Source organism: Primulina tabacum, chromosome 12, assembly GCF_025594145.1.
Source record: "Primulina tabacum isolate GXHZ01 chromosome 12, ASM2559414v2, whole genome shotgun sequence".
In the NCBI taxonomy this organism is placed as follows: Eukaryota; Viridiplantae; Streptophyta; class Magnoliopsida; order Lamiales; family Gesneriaceae; genus Primulina; species Primulina tabacum.
The window spans coordinates 11689836-11709346 of NC_134561.1; the positions used below are offsets into that span (position 1 = coordinate 11689836).

Sequence of the window (19511 nt, forward strand, 5' to 3'; positions counted from 1 at the left end):
CGTACAGAATGGCACCGATTGAGTTGAAAGAATTGAAAGAATTGTTGGAGGATTTACTGGCCAAGGGGTATATCAGATCGAGTGTGTCTCCTTGGGTGCTCCAGTACTGTTTGTTCGAAAGAAAGACGATTCAATGAGACTCTGTATCGATTACCGGCAACTGAACAAAGCAACGGTAAAGAATAAATATCCCTTGCCTCGCATTGATGATTTGTTTGATCAGTTGCAGGGTTCATCCGTATATTACAAGATCGATTTGAGATCTGGATACCATCAGCTGAGAGTCAGGGATTCTGATATCTCGAAAACCGCATTTAGAACCAGGTATGGACACTATGAATTTATTGTCATGCCATTTGGTTTGACGAATGCACCGGCTGTATTTATGGGGTTGATGAACCGTATCTTTCAGAGATATCTGGATGATTTTGTGATCATTTTTTATTGATGATATCTTGTTTTATTCAAAGAATATGATTGAGCATGCTAATCATCTGAGAATTGTGTTGAAAATTTCGAGGGCTGAGAAGTTATAAGCTAAACTGTCGAAATGTGAGTTCTGGTTGAGACAGGTAGTATTTCTGGGGCAAATTATATCCGGAGATGGTATATCAGTTGATCCCAGTAAGGTTGAGGCAGTGATTTCTTGGCCGAGACCGACATCAGTACCCGAGATTCGCAGTTTTATGGGTTTGGCAGGATATTATCGTCGATTCATCAAAGATTTTTCCAGTATTGCCAAACCGATTACGCAGTTGACTCAGAAGAATGCTCCATTTGTTTGGTCTGAGGAATGTGAGACCAGTTTTCTTGAATTAAAGAAAAGACTGACCAGTGCACCGATATTGACTATCCCATCAGGTACTGGTGATTTTGTGGTTTATTGTGATGCATCTCATCGAGGATTGGGTTGTATACTGATGCAGCGAGGGCATGTCATTGCCTATGCCTCGAGACAGCTGAAACCACATGAGACTCGTTACCCAATTCATAATCTTGAATTGGCAGCCATTGTCTTTGCATTGAAGATATGGCGACATTATCTGTACGGCGAGAAATTTGAGACATATTCTGATCACAAGAGCTTGAAGTATTTGTTTTCACAATCCGAGTTGAATATGAGGCAACGAAGATGGCTCGATTTATTGAAGGATTTCGATTGTGAAATCAAATATTACCCAGGAAAGTCCAATGCAGCAGCTGATGCACTGAATCGAAAGGTATGTTCCTTATCCTTATCGACGATAGGTGTCTCGAATTTGATAGAAGACTGCTGTTTGTTTGGATTAGCTTTTGAAAAAGATTGTCAGCCTCTGAGATTATGTACGAATCGAGCTGAACCAGAATTGATATTTAAAATCAAAGAGGCACAGAAAGTTGATCAGAACGTACAGAATTCGATTGCTATGGTCAGAGCAGGACATCAATCGGAGTATCAGGTTCGTGACAGTACTTTGTATGTGAAAAATCGTATTGTTGTGCCAAATGTTTCAGAATTGAGACATCGAATACTGACAGAAGCGCACAACAGTCGTTTTAGCATTCATCCTGGTGGCAGGAAAATGTATAATGATTTGAAGACACAATATTGGTGGAAACAGATGAAATTTGATGTTACTGAAATTGTAGCCAAGTGTCTGAATTGCCAACAGGTGAAAGCTGAGAGAAAGAAACCAGGAGGATTGTTGCAGAGTTTGTCCATTCCTGAATGGAAATGAGATCACATTTCCATGGATTTTGTGACGCAGTTACCGAGATCCTCCAGAGGTTGCGATGCGATTTGGGTCGTAATTGATCGATTGACCAAATCTGCATGTTTTATTACATACAAAATGACATACAGATATGACCAGATGGCCGATATTTATGTGCGAGAGGTAGCCAGATTGCACGGAATGCCGAAGTCGATTGTTTCAGACCGTGATCCTCGGTTTACTTCGCACTTCTGGCAGAGTTTGCAGCAGGCTCTAGGTACGAAGTTACATCTGAGTATCGCATATCATCCACAAACTGACGGACAATCAGAGCGGACGATTCAGACATTGGAAGATATGCTGAGAGCGGTAATGCTTGACTTTAGCACTAATTGGCAAGATGCATTGCTTCTTTGCGAGTTTTCATACAACAATAGCTATTAGACGAGTATTGAAATGGCTCCATTAGAGGCGTTGTACGAAAAGAAATGCAGATCCCCTCTTTATTGGGATGATATCTCTGAAGTTCCGGAGATTGGACCTGATATGATCAGAGATATGACGGGAAAAGTGAAACTGATTCAGAAGAAAATGAAGGCAGCTCAGGACCGACAAGCCAAATATGCCAACATCAGACGACGACCGTTGGTATTTGAGACTGGAGATCGAGTATTTTTGAAGATTTCACCTTTCCGAGGAGTTGTCAGATTTGTTAAGAAAGGAAAGTTGTCTCCACGATACGTTGGTCCATATGAAATTCTCGAAAAGATAGGAGATCGTGCCTATCGACTCGCATTACCGCCTTCATTATCAGGGATACATAACGTCTTCCATGTATCTATGCTATGGAAGTATCTCCCCGATGATTCTCATATTATTCAGCCAGACGAGACCGAGCTGGATGAGACATTGAGTTATGTCGAGAAACCGATTCAGATTATCGATCGTAAAGAAAAACAGCTCAAAACAAAGACAATTCCGCTTTTGAAATTTCAATGGACTCGTCATGGCATTGAAGAAGCCACTTGGGAGACTGAATCAGACATGAAACAGGAATTCCCAGCATTGTTTCACTGATGTAAGTTTCTATTCAGTTTCTATTACATTCCTTCTTATTGGTATGATTGATTGCCTGTGATTTCGGGGACGAAATCATATCTTAGGAGGGTAGAAATGTAATGACCGAGAATTTTATCCTGATAATCTATAATTATTGATTTATAATTTGATATGATTACGAGGGGATTAATCGGGACACGGTTTAAAATCAGCATGAAAAGAGTTACGTGCGAGGATGAGCTCTCGCGCATATGCGCGACCCAGCCGGGCGCATATGCGCGAGATGTCCAGAGAACCCCGCGCAGATGCGCGATATGGATCCGCGCATGTGCGCGAGGGTACCAGAGAGTTGGGCAAAATGAACAAGGGCCTCGCGCATATGCGCCGAGTAAAAGCGCGCATATGCGCGAGGGGCTGTGCGAGCTACGCGCCGAGACATACTGTCTCGCGCATATACGCCGAGGAGGGTCGCGCATATGCGCGAGACGTGTTGCATGTAGGATGCGCCATTTGCCTTGATGCATGTTACGTGTATATATATATATATATACATATCAGAATTCGTTTCCTCAGTTAGAAAAAGAAGGAAAACCGAGAGCTTCGAAGGAGATTTCCAATTCATGATTTTAGAATTCAGTTTGTGAGAAATTCGTCCGATCGATTTTTAATCCGACTTCAGTACTGTGTTCCTACCGACGCAGGCTACAACTGGACGTAAGTTTTACTGAGTTCTATCATCACTTGAAAATATGATGTTGTAGGAATTTGATATGATTCATATATGATGTTCTTGACATGTTAGACATAGTAGAATCGAAGTCAGATTGAGAAACAGACTGATTATGGAATTGTTATGAGTTTCTGATTATATTGATTTGGAATCGGACATATTTGGATTATGAATGAATTACAGATTGTATCGGATATGAGTTATAATTTGTAATTGATGTCTGTTGATTTGGTATTGACGGGGATACTGAGATTGTGCTGTTATGCCGTTGATTTGACTTAAATCCAGATTAATCAGATTCAGTGTTGAATAGAGAATAGAACATTGATATTATGATTCTCGACATGTCGTTTCAGATTTACAGAGACAGTCTTGAGTTCAGAACTGATATTGCTTCAGACAAAGACTACAGACAAAAAGTATAAGTCAATATGGTACCAGGAGATCGACTCGAGTATAGTATGATATACTTGAGTTTTCCTAAATCACATACTTCTTATTATTATGTTCATTGATTTGACTGGATATGCTTGTTATATGAATGTATAGAAAGCAGGTATTAGTCGAGTGATCTTGTGACAGATATGACTGATAGTGGTGGGATCGCCACGGGCACATTGCACGATGTCACAAGATAGGAAATTGGTAAAAACGCCAAAGTCTGTGACGGTTAGGTCAAGACACTGGATGTTTGGTTATATCGATGTGGATAGAATAGGAGTTTCTTCTATTACTGGTGATCGATACCATATCGATGTGGATAGAATTGGAGTTTCTTCTATTACTGGTGATCGATATGGAATGCCAACGTCTGGAAACCCGGATCCCTAGACTAGGATTGAGTCTAGTATGAAACGTGGAGTCACGAGTCTGATGGCGATTTTATATTGATTATGTTTCTGATTTTGTTACATGTTACTGATATTTGTTACATGTTTTACATGCTTTTACATTGTTGATATAACTGCATGTTTCGTTGATTTATACTGGGATTTATTTCTCACCGGAGTTATCCGGCTGTTGTCGTGTTTGTATGTGTGCATGACAATGGGTGGGACAGGTTCAGGGTCGAGGAGATGAAGAGAGATCGTGATTAGAGTGGAGACTACGGACTTTGATCTGAGATAGGGTTTGGAATAGTTGATATGTAGTTATTAAACCTTAGCTCGAATGATTGTATATAGTACCAGACTTGTACTTTTAATATACTGATATATATATTTGCATGTATTCCATTACGTTCCGCAATTAAGAAAAAAAATAAAATTTAGACCCTATTTATTATAATTGATTAAATTGTCCTAATGATGATTAAAAACTTGATTAGCGTCCGGGTCCCCACAAAGTATAAGTTGGTTAGAAATATCTTTTGCTAATAAAAAACTTGTTTGAATACATTTTTTATCTTTGCAAATATATGCTTTAGGTATATTATAATTTATTTCTAATGGTTCTCCTCCATGAGAAAGAGAGTGAGTAGTTTTATGAAAATATTTCGTAGGAATTAATCCTTCTTGTATAACATTAAAATCAGAACCACTGTCAATCATAGCAATGTAATTTTTCTTATAACAATTTTCGATTAATAAGGTAATATTAGTGTACCATTTTTGAGATATGATCATACTTAAAACAGATAAATGTTTTTGATTTGGATCAGGAAATGAAATATCTTGAAAATTATCAAAACTTTCAGTATTATTAACTGAATCATTTTTATTATTTTCAATAATTGAAATACGATAATTTAAACTATTATTATTATGTTGTAAAATTTTTACTTGTTCTTTAAGATTATCTATTTCTTTTACCAAATCATGTATAGTAACTGGATTTTGTTTACTATATTTTTGTTGTAGAAGATTTTTTACTTCTTTCATAGAATAAGCTTGTTCTTGTTTAACAAGAATATTATTATTATTGCTAGTTGAAGCAGTATTTTTTATTTGATCTATAATTGTAGATTTTAATATTGGATCCTTAATCATTTTAAGGAATTCTAGAATATTATTGTAAGGCCCGAGAATTTGATTACCGTAATCTGAGATTAATCTGAAATGATTTGGCAATAATTAATACGATTATTGATTTTTAATCGAGATAATTACGAAAGGGCTAACCGAGACACGAAATGAGATCGCGTGTGAAAATGGATGTGCGAGAACAGTAGCATCGGCGCACATGCGCGACCGGATGCGCGCACATGCGCCAAACAGGCAGAAGACCTCGCGCATATACGCGGAAGATGTCGCGCATATGCGCGAAGCCTATGCGAGTGACTCCAGAGAGTCTCGCGCATATGCGCGGAGATGAGTCGCCCATATGCGCGAGGCGATGTGCAGGGTGATTGCCATGACAGTAAGTCTCGCGCATATGCCCGAGACATGACGTGCATATGCGCGAGTAGGTGTATTCAGGAATGTCGAGTCCAGAGAGTTGGGCGCATATGCGCGGAAAGGTGTCGCGCATATGCGCCAGCAGTCGGGAAGACACGCGCCAAGACTTAAGGTCTCGCGCATATGCGCCAGTTGATTTCGCGCATATGCGCGAGACGTGTTGCGTGAAGAATGTGCCATTTGCCTTGCTGCATGCACGAGATATATATATATATAACATTTGTAATGCACGAGATTTTGATTCTGTTAATCTGAGATTATTGATTATGAACTGATATGATTATAGACGGGCTATTCTGTGACCAGATTGGCCAAAGCATATGAAGGCTGCATATTTTGTACAGAACTGTTGGCGCCCGAGCGGTAGAAAAGGGCCGCCCGAGCGCCAATGCATCACAAGAATGGATTTTGGACAGAGAGTCTGGCGCCCGAGCCGTAGTTTTTGACCGCCCGAGCGCCAGTGCATAACAAGTTAAGTGCTCGGGCAGAAGGTGCGGCGCCCGAGCGGTATTTGGTGACCGCCCGAGCGCCAGTGCATAATAAAACAAGCGCATGGACAGAGAATGCCGCGCCCGAGCGGTAGTTTAGCACCGCCCGAGCGCCGACCGAGATTCAAGAAAAGAGGACACGTTGTTTTAACATGTAGCTTGGTGTATATATATATATATATATAAATATAATACATTATTCCTTCACAAGTTCGAAGAAAGAAGCGAGGAAAAGTTCGTAGAAATCCTTACGCCTTTTAGCGTATAGATTTGTGATTTGTGAACGATCCGTCCGTCTGATTTTGAATCCGACTTCAGTACTGTGTTCCTATCGACGCAGGCTTCTACGGGACGTAAGTTTTGTTACGTTTAGATATGATTTGAAATTATGATATTGTCAGAATTGAATAGGAATCATATATGGTGTTTCTGATACAGTAGACATCGTATAATTGAAGTCAGATTAAAGAGCAGACTATTTCTGTAATTTTTATGATTTTCGAAATCGATTTGAGTGAGATTCGATATCAGATTTGTATTGTTATTGAAATTATGAGCTATACCGGTATTGATTATGAGTTCTGGTATTATTTCTGAGATGTTGAGATTGACGGGGTTATCGAGACTGTATTGTTATGTCGTCAAAACCTCAGTAGATTGATATTGATCAGATTTAAGATTGACTGAGATTGTATTGTTGTATTGTATGTCGATTGACATTGATCAGATAGTATGTTGTTTGAGTATTGATCAGAACATGTTCTGAATTGAGTTATATATTGATATTGTGTCTGTTCGGTATTGTTATTACCAGATTGAGAATGGACAGAGTTGAATTCAGGACTTCGTCTTCGTCAGAGCGAGAAGATAAAGGTATAAATTAATGTTGAGTTGGGATTGCACAACTCGAGTGAGGTTTGGCTCGAGTTTCCCTAAATCACATACTTTACCTTATTGTATTGATTTGATTGACGTACTTGTTCTCTTGATTTATAGACAGCAAGTATTAGACGAGTAATCTTGTGACAGAAGTGCCTGATAGTGGTGGGATCGCCACGGGCACATTGCACGATATCACAAGATCGTGTATTGGCGATAATGCCAAAGTCTGTCACCGGATGATTGGCTATCGATGTGGATAGAAATGTGGCTTTTTCTATTACTGGTGATCGGTACTGTATCGATGTGGATAGAATTGTAACTCTTCTATTACTGATGATCGATATTATATCGATGTGGATAGAATCGGAGTTTCTTCTATTACTGGTGATCGATACTTTATTGATGTGGATAGAATCAGAGCTTCTTCTATTACTGGTGATCGATACCCTATCGACGTGGATAGAACTGGAGTCTTTTCTATTACTGTTGGTCAATATGGGAATGCTAACTTTTGAAAACCGGGATCCCTAGACTAGGATTGAGTCTAGTCTTAAATGTGAAGTCATGAGTCTAATTGACAGTTTATATCGACTTATGTTGATTATGTTCCTGAATAGGGTACATGATGAATTATGTTCCTGATGATGGTACATGTTTAGAATATGATTTATTCTTGATATGGATTTATATTCTGATTTGAATACATGTTAGACATATCTGTTATATGCTTTTATATTGTTTTTATGATTGCATGTATACATGATTTATACTGAGAATGTAATTCTCACCCGAGTTATTCGGCTGTTGTCTTGTTTGTATGTGTGCATGGCAACAGGTGGGATAGGATCAGGGTCAAGGAAAGAACGAGGCTGGACTAGATAGCGTGGAGATCCGGGCTTCGAAGCAACTTAGGATTCAGCACTGATTTATAGTTGAACCTAGTTGAATTCTTGTAGATAATACAAGATTTGTTTGTTTATGCTTAATATGTAATTTGAATTGAATTACATTACGTTTTCGCTTTGTATTTTAAAAAAAAAAGTTAGACCCTGTTTATTATAATTGTTTTGAATTATTCCTAAAGACGATTAAGGAATGAATTAGCGTCCGGGTCCCCCACAACATTCCTCTTCAGACAAGAGAAACGAAGGGAGAAACGAAGAAAGAGAAGATTCAGAGAAGCTCCGAAAATCCTTACGCCTTTTGTGAGAAATCCGTCAATCCGATTTTTAATCCGACTTCGGTATTGAGTTCCTATCGACGTAGGCTACAACTAGACGTAAGTTTTGCTACGTTTTGATATGATTTGAAATTATGGTATTGTCAGAATTTGATATGATTCATATATGATGTTCTTGTCATGTTAGACATCGTATAATCGAAACCGGACTGAGGAACAGATACCATATGAAATTGTTATGATTTTTAGAGTAAAGTTGAGTAAGAATTGATATCAAGATTGAGTGATTATCGAGTATAAGATGTTAGAATCTATATCTAACTGAAATGGTATGGCTGGATATATTAAGATTATGATGTTATGCCGTTGAACCAGAATTTGATTGAATTCTGATTATATCCAGTATTGATTGAGTGGTGTATTGATACCGTACCCTCGATATTGTTATTGTCAGATTGAGTATTGACAGACTTTGAGTTCGAGACTTCGACAGAGTCAGAGTATCAGAAGAGAAAGGTATAAATAAATGTTGATTCGGGATTGCACAACTCGAGTTAGGTTTGACTTGAGTTTCCCAAAATCACATACTTTACTTTATTGCATTGATATTTGCCGATTATCAGATTGATATGTTCAGTCTATTGAATTATACCAGAGCCAGAGTTTGAGTCTAGGGCAGATCAGCCTAGCTAGGGCAGAACCGCCGAGTCTTTGTCAGAACCGCGTAGACTCTAGACTTACGGTGTATCGATGAACTTAGATGTAGATCGACGTCTATTGTAGACATTCGATACAGCATACCAAAGTCTAAATTAGATCGGGATCCCTAGATTAGAATAAGAGATGAGTCGAGTCTTAGATATCGAGACTAGAACTTGATTTACAGATCCGTATTGATTTATGTCTCGTAGATTACGATTCATGTTTTATTTACAGATTGGTATTGATACATGTTATTGACTATGCTACATGTGATAAGATATAATTCATGCTTTTATGTTAATTCAGTTAACTGCATGTATACATTATTTATACTGGGATTTATTCTCACCGGAGTATCCGGCTGTTGTCTTGTTTGTATGTGTGCATGACAACAGGTGGGGCAGGATCAGGGTTAAGAGGATGATGAAAGATCGAGATTAGAGTGGTGATTCCGGACTTGGATGTAGACTTGGTTTAATACTTGAAATTTAGTAGTTAAACCTTAGACTAGTTTGAATAATTGTTGTACATTATTGTACTTTTATACTGAGATGTATATTAGTTAATTCCATTACGTTCCGCACTTACATTTTAAAAAGGAAAATTTTTTAGACCCTGTTTATCTTAATTGATAATTAAATCCCAAAGATGATTAAGAAGATGATTAGCGTCCGGGTCCCCACAATTATTGTTAGTTAACACATTAATATTTAAATTATTAAATTGAGACATGAGTTTATAAAAATAATCATTTGTATCATTATTTTCAATATGATTTATACAAGATTTTCCTTGTATACAATTATTATATTATTCTAAATCAGAAATTTCTGATTCACTATATAATATTTCTTCTGAAATATAAGATTCTAACGAACTATCAGTTTCACTGTCAGAATTATTATTTGAATCCATTATTATTTTAAATAATATTTCTTTTAGATTATCATTTATATCTAAATTATTAATCTTTTTTAGCCCAACATTGATTAGCATAATGTCCTGACTTTTTACATTTTCTACAAATTATTAATTTATTTTTATATTTTTCTTCTTTTCGTAAATTATGGCTTTCTTTTCTTTTCTTCTTTTTATCTTTTTGTCTATCAGACAAATGTCTTTTCTTTCTATAAATTTTTCATCTCTTTCTTTAATTTTCTTCTTACTTTTATTGGGTAAGTCCATACCAAATTGTTCACAAAATTTACCTAATTCTTTTTTCTCAAGTAAATTCTGTCTTTTAATTTGATTATTTAATTTTAGTTCATTACAGAGAGCAAAACCCTCTTTAATACAAGTACTGATTAATTTTCCATAAGTATAATTTTCATATGGAATATTAATATCATCTTCCTAAGACTTTTCTAATTCTTTCAGCAAATAGAAAAGGTAAACCATCTATAAATTTGGCTTTCCAGAAACTATTATTAAAATCTGGTATCTCATAAATTCGAGATAAAAAGGAATCTTTGTACCATTTAAAATCAGTAAGTCTTTTCTTCTGAAATATAAGATTTTAACGAACTATCAGTTTAACTGTCAGAATTATTATTTGAATCAATTATTATTTTGAATAATGTTTGTAACGTCCCGAAAATCTAAAGGTCTACGAGAACCACATGCATGCAAGTTATTAAATTTCTTTTGTATTTTATTAATTTGTTTTAAAGCATAAAATGCATGTTTATTTTATTAATTTGTGTTTAATTATTTTTATGCATTTTATGCATTATTATTGCATGATAAGATTTAATTCATGAAATTTTTAAAAGTTCATGCATTAGGGTTTTTAGATACATTTCATGCTCGAACGAGAAACGGAGACCGGATAATTTTAAGGAAAATTATTTTTATCACACGATTTATTTTTATAAATTAATGCAAGGTGTTTTTAAGTCAATTTTACAAAAAAAGATTTTATTGGGTATTTTTACCTGCATGATTTTATTTTTTAACGGTACGTAAATTTTATCGAATCAGGGGACGTTTTGAGGTTTCGGCTTATATTTTCAAAATCTTTCCAACAAGAAATATTTTTCGAGAGTGCGTTTGGATTTAATGGGCCTACTTTTAAGCTTTTTGGGCTTAAAACCATTTTCAAACCATTAATTATCATATTAGGGCCCATTAATTATTTGATTAACCACCTAATTATTATAAAATAAACCCTTAAACTCCCGTAACACCCCCAGCCGATATACATCTCTTTTCCCTTCAGATTTCCCCTCTGTTTCAACATTCCAGCAGCTGAAAGCCTCGGTGTTCCACTTGTTCTTGCAAGAGAACTTCATACGGGTTTCCTCTCATCATTCTTGCTCTCCAAACAACATAAGGCACGCATGTATTCTCTTTTATGTATCATTCACGCCATATTTATGTCAAATGTATGTTTATGCATGTGAATCTACCGATCTCCATAGTATCTTCATTGGTGTATATATAAGGTTTGGCATGAAATGATGTATTCTTTGCATAACACTCACGTTTTCATGTACCGTGCAAGGGGCTGCGGGGTTTTGGTTGCAAGGGAGTCTGAAATATCAAGAATTAAAGGGCTTAAGGATTGGTGGCTAGCATTGGTCGAGTAAGGCTCATTGTGTGCATAGGCTGTTACATAGTATACCAACTGTAGTGTGCTAGTCAATTGTATACTCAGTCAATAACATGTTAATTAGAGATTGACCAGCGGGTCAACAAATAGTCACTAGAACATGCATATATATAATGCATACTGTAAACATTTTTGTACTACTCAAGATCAATAATACACGCTCGTTAACATGGTATCAGAGCGGTTTTTTTTTCTCGATCTTGATGCAGCAGGTCGGCAGCTTCACTCTTGAGTGATTAAGAGTGATTTCGAGGTCGGCAGCTTCATTCTTGAGTGATTTAGAGTGATTTCGAGGTATTTTGCGCACACATTGAAACTCTTTTGTGCGAAGTCATGGCGAATCCGACATCAACTTTCAGCTTCAACGATCCATTGTATTTGCATTTATCCGATGCTCCTGGTACGTCTCTTGTTGTTGATCCTTTAATTGGATCTGGGAATTATAGTATTTGGAGCAGAGCAACGAAGATCGCACTCCAAGCTAAAAATAAGCTAGGATTCATCAACGGAACATGTAGAAAACCAGCTGCAAATTCTCCAACATTATATCAGTGGGAACGATGTATTGCGGTGGTGTTGTCTTGGATTTTTTCTTCGGTTTCTAAAGAAATTTTCTGTGGACTTGTTTATGCGAATGATGCATCAAGTGTTTGGGCAGATCTTAAGGAACGATTTGACAAAATTTGTGGTTCCAGAATCTATGCGATTCATCGAGATATTGTTCGATTATCCCAAGAATCGACCACCATTTCCGTATATTTCTCGAAGCTCAAGCAGTTGTGGGATGAGCTGGCCTCATTGATCACCTCACCGTCTTGTGATTGTACTAACGCCAGAGCATATGTTGAACACGAGCAGCAACAACGATTAATTCAGTTTCTCATGGGCCTTAATGACAGTTATAGCTCAATTCGAAGTCAGATTCTCTTGATGAATCCACTTCCTTCTGTGAGTCAGGCCTATTCACTTCTCTGTCAAGAAGAAGCACATCGAAATGTGCTGGTCTTCCAACCGATCTCAGATGCTCCCACCACAGCCTTCTACTCATCCACTTCCAAGCATTCAGAGATAGTCAAGTGTGATCATTGCTCTGTGCTAGGCCATACGAAGGAATATTGTTTTCGCTTGATTGGCTACCCTCCAAGGCATAAGCTACACAAAAAATTTCCTCAAAACAGAGGTTTTAAGCCCCTTTCAAAGAATACTCGAGCTGTTGCTAACACCTCAATCAGTGATGCATCTAAAATTAACGCTGAATCACAATCTCTTCCATCTTTTGGAGTACACTTTACCGCTACTCAATATGCTCAAATTCTGAGACTCCTTGAGAATTCAACAATAAATTCTCCCCCATCCGTAAATGTAGCAGGTATGGCTACTAGTTTACTGTCCATCTCAGTTACTAATGAATGGATATTGGACAGTGGTGCAAATGCTCATATTTCAGGTACTTCTACTGGACTTCAAAATCTTCAACCATGCCTTTCTGCAGCAGGATCAGTTAACCTCCCAAATGGTAATTATATCCCCATTCTTTCTACTGGCTCCATTCACCTGTCATCATCTTGTGCCTTAAACAAAGTGCTTCATGTCCCTGCCTTCAAATTCAATTTACTGTCTATTTCCCGATTTACCAAAGACAACCAATGCTGTGTTATATTCTATCCATCATTTTGTTTATTTCAGGAACTCTTGACTGGGAAGATAATGGGGATTGGTAGACTCAAAGATGGTCTCTATTATCTTAAAAGCTCTTCACCTACCAAAGTCACCACAGTTCCCACACAATCTGTTAATAATTCATCATGTGTTTCCTTTACTCCTGATTCACAAAGTTTTGCAACTTATACTGTATCTTCTCCCTTGAATAATACAATTGATCTTTGGCACAAAAGATTTGGCCATATGTCGGTTACTAGTTTACAATATTTGCCTTTGATTTCACAACAAAAACTCACACAACATTGTCATATATGTCCCATTGCCAAACAAACTCGTGTTGCTTTTCCCTCAATTCCGAGACATACATCCCCTCATTGTTTTCATCTCGTCCACATGGACATATGGGGTCCATATCGTGAACCCACTCATGAGGGTGCTAAGTATTTTTTGACCCTCGTAGACGATTTTTCGAGATGTACATGGGTCTTCTTGATGAACTTCAAATCTGATACTCTTCGATCATCAAACAGTTTTTTGCATTTGTTTCAACTCACTTTCAAACCCAAATTCAGAATATCAGGACTGATAATGGTTCTGAATTTTTTACCACTGAGTGTAATGCTCTCTTCCTTTCTCTTGGCATCATCCATCAGAGTTCGTGCTCATACACGCCCCAACAAAATGGTCTTGTTGAACGCAAACACCGACATATACTTAACGTAGCTCGTGCACTTAAATTTCAAGGTTCTATTCCTGATAAATATTGGGGTGAATGTGTATTGCACGCTGTGTATTTGATCAATCGCACTCCCACTCCACTACTTGCAAACAAAACCCCGTATGAAATCCTTTTCAAGAAAGCTCCAACATTTGATCATATTAAAGTGTTTGGTTGCTTGTGCTATACCACCAATCTTCGTCCCCATCATAAGTTTGATGTTCGAGCCACACCTTGCGTGTTTCTTTGTTTTCCACCTCATCAAAAAGGTTTCAAACTCCTTAATCCTTCAACACATCAATTTTTTGTGTCACGGGATGTCATTTTTCATGAGGATGTCTTTTCATTTGCAGTCTCACCTTTGTCATCTGCCACATTTTCTCTTTGGCCTGCACTGAATTCTGATATACATGATGATGATGCATTACAATCAACACCAATTGTTCCACCTCCTAGCCCCACATCTCATATTTCACCTCATATTCCTCCTAAACGCCCTTCCCGACAATCGAAACCTCCCATTTGGACAAAGGACTTCATCTGTTCTACCTCAACTACTTTTTCTCCTGCTCCAAACCAATTACACAATTGACTCAGAAGAATGCTCCATTCGTTTGGTCTGAGGAATGTCAGACCAGTTTTCTCGAATTGAAGAAAAGATTGACCAGTGCTCCAGTGCTGACTATCCCGTCAGGTACTGGTGATTTTGTTGTTTATTGTGATGCATATCACCGCGGATTGGGTTGTGTTTTGATGCAGCGGGGGCATGTGATTGCTTATGCCTCGAGACAGCTTAAACCCCATGAATCTCGTTATCCAATTCATGATCTTGAATTGGCAGCCATCGTCTTTGCATTGAAGATATGACGACATTATCTGTACGGCGAGAAATTTGAGATATATTCTGATCACAAGAGCTTGAAGTATTTGTTTTCACAATCCGAGCTGAATATGAGGCAACGAAGATGGCTTGATTTGCTAAAGGATTTCGATTGTGAAATCAAATACTATCCAGGAAAGTCTAATGCAGCTGCTGATGCACTGAGTCGAAAGGTATGTTCTTTATCCTTATCGACTATGGGTGTTTCGAATTTGATTGAAGACTGCTGTTTGTCTGGATTACCCTTTGAAACAGACTGTCGGCCTTTAAGATTATATGCGATTCAAGCTGAACCAGAGTTGATTTTGAGAAATAAAGCAGCTCAGAAAGTTGATCAGAATATACAGAAGTCGATTGCTATGGTCAGAGCTGGACATCGATCAGAATATCAGGTTCAAAATGGTATTTTGTATGTGAATAATCGTCTTGTTGTGCCAATGTTTCGGATTTGAGACAAAGAATACTAGCAGAAGCGCACAACAGTCGTTTTAGCATTCATCCTTGTGGCAGGAAAATGTATAATGATTTGAAGACACAATATTGGTGGAAGCAAATGAAATCAGATGTTACTGAATTTGTAGCCAAGTGTCTGAATTGCCAACAGGTGAAGGCTGAAAGAAAGAAACCTGGAGGACTGCTACAGAGTTTGTCTATTCCTGAATGGAAATGAGATCACATTTCCATGGAATTTGTGACACAGTTACCCCGTTCCTCCCGAGGTTACGATGCGATTTGGGTCGTGATTGATCGATTGACCAAATCTGCATGTTTTATTCCATACAAAATGACATATAGATATGATCAGATGGCCGATATCTACGTCAAGGAAGTGGTCAGAATGCATGGAGTGCCAAAGTCGATTGTCTCAGACCGTGATCCTCGGTTTACTTCGCACTTCTGGCAGAGTTTGCAGCAAGCTCTCGGTACGAAGTTACATCTGAGTACCGCATATCATTTTCAGACTGACAGATAGTCAGAACGGACGATTCAGACATTGGAAGATATGTTGAGAGCTGTAGTGCTTGACTTTAGCACTAACTGGCAAGATGCATTGCCTCTTTGTGAATTTTCGTACAACAACAGCTATCAAACGAGTATTGAGATGGCACCATTCGAAGCGTTGTACGGAAAAAAATGTCGATCCCCTCTTTATTGGGATGATATCTCTGAAGTTCCTGAGACTGGACCTGACATGATCAAAGATATGACTGAAAAAGTGAAACTAATTCAGAAGAAAATGAAGGCAGCACAGGACCGACAAACCAAATATGCCAACCTTCGACGTAGACCATTGGTATTTGAGACTGGAGATCGAGTATTTTTGAAGATTTCTCCATTCAGAGGTGTGGTTAGATTTGGGAAGAAAGGAAAATTGTCTCCACGATATGTTGGTCCTCAGGAGATTCTCGAAAAGATAGGAGATCGTGCCTATCGACTCGCCTTGCCGCCTTCATTATCAGGATACATGATATCTTTCATGTATCTATGCTGCGGAAATATCTTCCTGATGATTCTCACGTTATTCAACCAGACGAGACCGAGCTGGATGAGACATTGAGTTATGTTGAGAAACCGATTCGGATTATCGATCGTAAAGAAAAACAGCTCAGAACAAAGACGATTCCTCTTGTGAAAGTTCAATGGACTCGTCATGGCATTGAAGAAGCTACCTGGGAAACTGAATCAGATATGAGACAAAAATTCCCAGCATTGTTTCACAGATGTAAATGTATATTCGGTTTTAATTACATGCCTTCTTAATGATATGATTTGACGATCTGTGATTTCGAGGACGAAATCGTATCTTAGAGGGGGAGAAATGTAATGCCCGAGAGTTAATATCGTGTTAAATTACGATTATTGATTTTAATCGAGACAATTATGAAAGAGATAACCGAGACACGAAATGAGATCGCGTGTGAAAATTAATGTGCGAGGGCAGTAGCATCGGCGCACATGCGCCAATCAGGCAGAAGACCCCGCGCATATGCGTGGAAGATGTCGCGCATATGCGCGAGCTGTGCGGAAGCCATAATGAGAGACCAAGCATTGGGCGCACATGCGCGACCTCAATACGCGCACATGCGCGAGAGGTCCAGAGAGTTGGGCGGACATGCGCGACTTAGATTCGCGCATATGCGCGAGGCGATGTGTATGATACGCGCGGAGACAGAGTGTCTCGCGCATATGCGCCGAGTGATGTCGCGCATATGCGCGAGACGTGTTTTATGAATAGATGCGCCACCTCGCCTCAAACATGCAGGATATATATATATATATATATATCACAACCGATTTAAAAAGGGAAAGAAGAGGAAAACGAGAGGTTAGGGAGGAATTGCTCTTTGATTTTAGAATTTGATTTACAAACGATCCGTCCGTCCAAATTGGAATCCGAGTACGACACCGAGTTCATAGCAACGTAGGCTACAATAGGACGTAAGTTTTACTACGTTTTGACATGTTTTGAAATTATGCTATTGTCAGAATTGAATAGGATTCAAATATGATGTTCTTGTCATGTTAGACATCATAGAATCGAAGTAAGATTGAGAAACAGATTGATTATGGAATTATTATAAATTTTCAGGGTATATTGATTTATACCAGACATATTTGAATTGTGACGGGATTATAGATTGTATCGAATATGAGTTATGATTTGTAATTGATGTATGTTGAGATGGTATTGACGGGGATACAGAGATTGTGTCGTTATGCCGTGTTTTGAATTAAATCCTGATTAATCAGATTAAATGTTGAATTGAGAATGGAATATTGATATTATGATTCTCAATATGTCGTTTCAGATTTACAGAGACAGTCTTGAGTTCAAACTGATATTGCTTCAGACCGAGACTACAAACGAAAGGTATAAGTCAATGTGGTATTGGGAGATAGACTTAAGTCGGTTTAGACTTGAGTTTCCCTAAATCACATACTTTACTTTATTGCATTGATATTTGCATTGATTTGATTGATGTACTTGTTTTCTTGATTTAAAGATAACAGGTATTAGACGAGTAATCTTGTGACAGAAGTGCCTGATAGTGGCGGGATCGCCACGGGCACATTGCACGATGTCACAAGATAGTGTATGGACGATAGTGCCAAAGTCTGTCACTGGATGATTGGCTATCGATGTGGATAGAAATGTGGCTTTTTCTATTACTGGTGATCGGTACTGTATCGATGTGGATAGAATCGTAACTCTTCTATTACTGATGATCAATATCATATCGATGTGGATAGAATCGGAGTTTCTTCTATTACTGGTGATCGATACTATATCTATGTGGATAGAATCAGAGCTTCTTCTATTACTGGTGATCGATACCCTATCGACGTGGATAGAACTGGAGTCTTTTCTATTACTGCTAGTCGATATGGGAATGCCAACTTCTGGAAACCGGGATCCCTAGACTAGGATTGAGTCTAGTCTGAATTGTAGAGTTACGAGTATTGTCGACAGCCTGATATTGATTATGTTTCAGATTTTGATACATATTGCTGTTATCTATTACATGCTTTATATTGGTTTATATGACTGCATGTTTCGTTATTTTATACTAAGATTATATTCTCACCGGAATTATTTTTGCTGTTGTCTTGTTTGTATGTGTACATGACAACAGGTGGGACTGGATCAGGGTCCAGGAGATGAAGAGAGATCGTGATAGAGTGGAGACTTCGGACTTTGATGTATATAGAGTTTTGGCACTTGATAATTAGATGTTGAACCTTAGTTTTTACTGATTTGCAGACGGTACAGGACTTGTTCTTTATTTTATATTGAGTTGTATATTAGTTTGATTTCACTACATTCCGCAATAAAAAGAAAAAAATTTTATGAACCTAATTACTTGATTAGTAAATTGATCCTGATGACGATTAAGAACTGATTAGCGTCCGGGTCCCCACAATTAGATATATGATTGATCAGTTAATTAAATTTGTTTAATTAATTGATGTTAATATTTGATATTAAATGCATGAAGGATGATCGAGAGCCTTGACCAATGTGTTAGGTGTATGTTAGGATATTTTACTGTTTTATTCGTTTTGTTAATATTTGATATTATTAAAATAGGCCTGGTTTATGGCCCGTTCCCACCCCGTGAGATGTATCCCTTATGTGCCATGGCTATTTAAATGTTATTACTAGAAATAGTGGGAGATCAAGACTGGAAGATGGTGGGCCCGATGATCAAGATGAAGACATGTAAAATATTGGAAGCTTTTGTAATTGTTGCATTTGCATCCCTGCATTGACCTAGGTTTGGACCTGGATCCATGTATGGCTCACATGGATCTAATAGTGTTGACGATCGATCATCCTTAGTTATTGTTGAATCTCATATTATGATATATGCGATATATAGTAGTATGCATGTATGTATATTATTAAATAATATAGTTCCATGAATCCGGCAAACATACAAACTCGTGGCACGCGTTTTTAAATTAAAATGATGAGACAATTTTTGAAATTAAAATCCCTCATTTTGA

General features: G+C 37.8%; 1 protein-coding gene across 1 annotated transcript; it reads left to right on the plus strand.

Annotated features, from left to right (window-relative positions):
- Positions 1 to 12075: 12075 nt before the first annotated feature.
- On the plus strand, positions 12076 to 12871 carry LOC142520210 (uncharacterized). Its single transcript, XM_075623211.1, has 2 exons — positions 12076 to 12744; positions 12842 to 12871. The coding sequence occupies exons 1-2, from the start codon at positions 12076 to 12078 to the stop codon at positions 12869 to 12871; spliced, it is 699 nt and encodes a 232-aa protein (XP_075479326.1).
- The last annotated feature ends 6640 nt before the right edge of the window (positions 12872 to 19511 follow it).

Bases quoted from the DNA above. Each gene is read 5' to 3' on its own strand.
- LOC142520210 (XM_075623211.1), top strand. From the start codon at position 12,076: ATGGCGAATCCGACATCAACTTTCAGCTTCAACGATCCATTGTATTTG. The intron at 12,745-12,841 runs GTCTTCCAACCG...GCTCTGTGCTAG, and splicing joins AAGCACATCGAAATGTGCTG to GCCATACGAAGGAATATTGT.